The sequence below is a fragment of the Camellia sinensis genome, chromosome 7, assembly GCF_055761805.1.
Source record: "Camellia sinensis isolate YWXY chromosome 7, ASM5576180v1, whole genome shotgun sequence".
In the NCBI taxonomy this organism is placed as follows: Eukaryota; Viridiplantae; Streptophyta; class Magnoliopsida; order Ericales; family Theaceae; genus Camellia; species Camellia sinensis.
The window spans coordinates 111,967,797-111,972,432 of record NC_138967.1 but is presented as its reverse complement, the minus strand read 5'-3'; the positions used below and the strand labels follow the sequence as shown (position 1 = coordinate 111,972,432).

Here is a 4,636-nt window from a genome sequence, read left to right as displayed (position 1 = left end):
GGCCCTACAAGGTGGTTCAGGCAAGCTCAAGCGGGTACTACAAACTTGTAAGGGTTGAAGACGGCTTCCGAACTGGCCCGCTCAATGCAAAGTTTATCAAGCATTACTACCCATAGTTGGACTCATCTATGTTGAAATTCATTTTCACTTTCTTACTTTGTCTAAAGGTTGTATTTCCCTTACGTTATGAAGAAGCTGGTTTTCTCTATGGTGTATGTTTTATCCCATCACTTACAGTGAATCTATTATGCTTTTGTCAAGAAAGTTGAAGAACTAATGAGAATATTTCAGCTTTTATAAACATGTGCATATGATTGTTCTATCATTCGAAATAAATATTTTATCAAGTAGAATGAGAAAACAATGCGAAAATATCCAAACAACAAAAATTTTGTCATTTCATTGCATTGTCCTAGATAAAACATTTTTATCGAAAGGGGCAAGAAAGTAATGATAAAAAAAAAAAAAAACTCAATCTTTCCTAAAGACACCCTCGAAGAAGCTGCCCGTCATATCTACATCTGGAGGACAAACAGTAGAGTGTGCCTCTAAAGTCTCCAAGGCCCGAGCATAACCCGACTCAAGTTCACGAAGAGTTGCCTTTATCTCATCTATAGAGGTGCGATAAGAGGCAAGCACAGACATAAGTTCCAGCTGATGACTGGCGTTCGAAGCTATATCCAGGCGCTTCCGAAGCCATGATAAGTCCACTTGGTGACGCTCCATGTCAGAGATCCCCTGATACGCCGTCTCGACTACTTTCCCATTAAGGTCACACAACCGTTGCCTGTCCAAGCTATATAAGATAGTGGCAAAAGACTCGAGAAGAGCAGTCTGAATGAGTGGACACTGGCAAGCAAATGAAGCAAAGGTCTCCGGGTAACTTGAATGCACAAGCTGTAGAACTGAAGCAAACTCAGGAGCTACCCAATAATGGAGAAATGATACTTTGCCAGAAGCTGAAGGAGGAATTGGGGCCGGAAAGTTGCTAGTCTCAGGAATCTCCCCAATGTCTATCGGGTTAGATGAACCACCCGGAGGGGTAACTCCCGGCAGAGGTCCCGAGCCTGAGAATGCCGAACGATAAGGGGAAAGACCAAAAGCATCACTATCAATGTGGAAATCACTAAGATTCAGATCCAAAATATTCGAAGGCACTGGCGATGAAGAACCTCTGGCAGTCGTCTCAAAGGCAGGTGTCCCTCCTTGAGAAGGAGAACCGTGAGGAGTTACAAAGAGAGTCGGAGTAGAGCCCGAGGCAGGTGAAGGCAGGACCCCGGTAGCAGCTAACACTGGAGCAGAGTCCGAGGCAGGTGAAGGCAGGACCCCGGTAGCAGCTAACACTGGAGCAGAGTCTGAGGTAGGTGAAGGCAAGACCCCGTTAGCAGCTAACACTGAAGAAAAGATAAGAAGGCCTTATTAGAGGTAGGGGACAGGAAAGTCATTTAAGTAAAGATTTCTTACAGATATAAGTAAATGACAAACTTCAGAAAGAAAGATCACCAGAGGGAGAATCAATATGCAAAGCAGGGGCAACTGAAGGACTCCTAGCATCAACAAAGTCACTTGGTCGTGTAGAGACCACTTGATCGATCTCAATGTCTGATGAAGCCTGAACAGTAGCAGTCATCCCTGAAGAAGGAAGGAGGGCCGGAGGATGAGAATCACCATAAGTGCCAGAGCGAGTCTCAGAGATTTCTAGCACATCTACCTCCACACCATTCCCAGAGGCGCACCTCGCCTCTACATTGCTTCTAGAAGCATGGCCTACGGCATCAATTTTTGAGGCATCAGTCCCTCCAGTAATCTCAACATCAGAACGGTGAGCCCCAATAACCTCGTCACCAAGATAGCGCTCCTCCTCAGCTACGGTAGGGCGGTGACGACGCATACGTGGAACAAGGTCACAAAAATGGTCGGAGGACTCAGCCTCATCATCGTCATCATCTATAACTGCTATACGAGAGGTGCGCATCTTCACAAGTCTTGCAGACAAAGGGAGGGTGTCGTCCAAGTCTGAGTCCGGCCTGGGGGAGGCAGCATGGCCAGGAGCCACGGTACTGAGAACGTCAACAACCGCAGGATCCTACACAACATGGGCAAATAAAAGTTTTCATTTTTAGAAGGTATAGTCGCAAAAAGGAAAGTAGCTTCAAATCAAAAATTTCGGGTACCTCATGAAGCCTTTTGGAAAGGCGAGGAGCGGAAGGACTGGCATCAGAAGTCCTCTTGTGAGCCATCTTTTTAAGGCGGGTCGTCCGAGGACCAGAGGCCTTATTCAAAGGGACTGGCTCCGGAGAAGTAATTGCCAAGCTAGAAGCAGATGCCCGAGCAGAAGGGTCAGTTGGAGCAGATGAGGTGAAGAAACTCTCGTACATGTGGTCAGATTTTCGGCTCTCGGGTAGCCGAAGAGAAGAATCCTTTTTATAAATCGGCGGAGGCAAACATACGGTCGGTCTGCTCTGGACAAATGCAATAAACGCATCGATATTCTTCTGCCAATACCGCCTAAAAGAGGGGGTGAAACCCCCTACTCGGCTCAAGCCTGGCATCGTCAAAGAGCCGGATATGGGAAGCACGGTGTGTACAAGCCCACGACTGAAGCGCCCGTAGCTCGCTGAAAATGATAATAAAGGAGGTGCTGGCCCCGGGGTACATTGATCAAACCCGAATTGACATGCTACGCGGTCAGGCCTATAAACGGCACTATCAACGTCTTCCTCATGCCACACCGGTAATGAACTCGGACGAATCATAATCAGCATATCAACAAAAGGTGCAGGGATGTTCTTCGGTAAAGGAAAGGACACCGAGCGGGAGGAACCATGATAGATAAGCGGTGTGGCCACACCCACAGGTGGGCATACATACGGCTGTGCCACAAAGCGTTGGGGATCATCCACCAGAGTATTCAAGGATAAGGTGGAAATGGTACGTGACCACCGTGTAATCAACGGCTGGCAAGACTTCGCTTTCTCAAATGTCCGAGATCCATCAGTATCAAGCACGGGGATGCCATCTTTATCCACTATCTCCCGAAGAACTTCCGCCTCAAATACAGTCGGAGCAGGGGCAAATTTTGGGAACCTCTCGAAGAAGAAACATAGCAGGAACTGGCTGTGAATAAAGGAGACAGGCTCATATCGACCCACGGAGCGAACCATATCTCGATGTAGTAGATCCAGCCGATAGTAGAGATTCCCAAGAAATAGTGGAGCCAAAGGGATCCGATCTCCTCTGAAGAGCCTGACTGCCAAGGGGAAGACGAAAGGATTGAGGGAATCCGGAGGCGTGCTCGGAAGAATGAAGAATGAAAGGAAGCAAGCCAGAAATCCCAAGAAATAGAGCCTGGAGTCATACATCGGACCGACCTCATACTCCCGAGAGTCAGGGTCAGCATCTCTGGCCAAGGGCTGAAGATCTTTGAAGAAGTGGCGGATCCATGCAGTATAGGAGGCACGGTCCGTCCTTACTCGACTAGTCCTCCTCGCTGAACCATCAAAAACGGAACTCCACCGACCACAAGTTTGAAGATTTAGCTTCAGAGATTGGATCAAAGAATCATCTTCGGGGGGTGTCTGCTCAGGGTCGAAGGCATCAGGGCCGGTCACTTCCAGACGCAGCAACATGAACACATCCTCAAGGGTGGGCCCCATCTCGTGCTGGCCAAGTATAAAGGTGTGTGTCTCGGTGCTCCACCGAAGAGCCATGGCTTCCAGGCTAGCATTGTTGCGACGGATGGATAGGGATCGAGATATTTTCACTGGGATCAATAGTCGGGCCTCTTGAAGCCGCTGACAGAAGCTCTTGTCCGAGAGGACATCATCGACCCACTCCCGCCAACCAAAAGGAGGGTTTGAGAAGGCCTTGAACTGAGGATAACAGTATGGAAAGTCCCCCCGCTCAATCCGAAAGCGTAGCACCGAGGAAGGAGAAATGAGGGCCTCATGTCCAGAGTCAGTGTCCTCAGTGAGACATAATGGAGCCGCCTTTGGAGATAGAAGAGAAGTGGTGGAGGTAGCCGCCCGCCAGAAGGGATCCTTCCGACCAAAATAAGGAGATTTCCTCCACTCAGATGCCAGAGGTACATCCCTCTCTTTCATGAGAGCCGGTTCTGATGACCCCGGAGCTACGGGTTTCTTTTGAGAAGACATATGGCTGAAATAACAGGTATAAATAGTAAGGAGTTGACCGTATTAAAATTCAGAATATTGGAATTAAAGCAACACATTCGAATGAAATTTCGGCATCAACTATTCGTTTCTCTGAGAGTCCAGGTTCAACCCCGGAAGTCATCAACAATTCTTTTTCTCGGGTGTTCCTCAAGCTCAACAAATTACAGTACCGATATGTGTATCAACAACATACAGATTTTCAGTTTTCATCATCGATAAGAGATGCAATATCATAGGTCGTTTTGTGATGAAGTTCAATTGGGTCAATTTCTCAAAGTCACTATGTTCCATGTTAAAGGTTCAATTTATACGGGGCTCAAAATTTGGACAGAGTGAAGTTCAATAGCAAATTTCAGGTCCGAGATCCGAAGTATATTACATTGTTTATCAGTAGCAAGATTTGATGGATTGACGTGCAAGCTACAAGAATATTCCTCCCAAGTCAATATTATTTTTTTTTG

At 47.3% G+C, this 4,636-nt stretch overlaps 1 protein-coding gene across 1 annotated transcript; it reads right to left on the bottom strand.

Annotated features, from left to right (window-relative positions):
- Positions 1-312: 312 nt before the first annotated feature.
- On the bottom strand, positions 313-2,494 carry LOC145795259 (uncharacterized). Its single transcript, XM_082879122.1, has 3 exons — positions 2,175-2,494; positions 1,504-2,086; positions 313-1,394 (listed from the first exon to the last, which is right to left on the bottom strand). Exons 1-3 carry the CDS (start codon positions 2,376-2,378, stop codon positions 472-474), a joined length of 1,710 nt encoding a protein of 569 aa, XP_082735248.1. The 5' UTR covers positions 2,379-2,494; the 3' UTR covers positions 313-471.
- Positions 2,495-4,636: the final 2,142 nt, after the last annotated feature.

Coding starts and splice junctions, on each gene's coding strand:
- LOC145795259 (XM_082879122.1), bottom strand. CDS start 2,378: ATGTACGAGAGTTTCTTCACCTCATCTGCTCCAACTGACCCTTCTGCT. Junction 2,087..2,174: donor TTTCCAAAAGGCTTCATGAG/GTACCCGAAATT, acceptor CATGTTGTGTAG/GATCCTGCGGTTGTTGACGT. Junction 1,395..1,503: donor GCATATTGATTCTCCCTCTG/GTGATCTTTCTT, acceptor TCTTTTCTTCAG/TGTTAGCTGCTAACGGGGTC.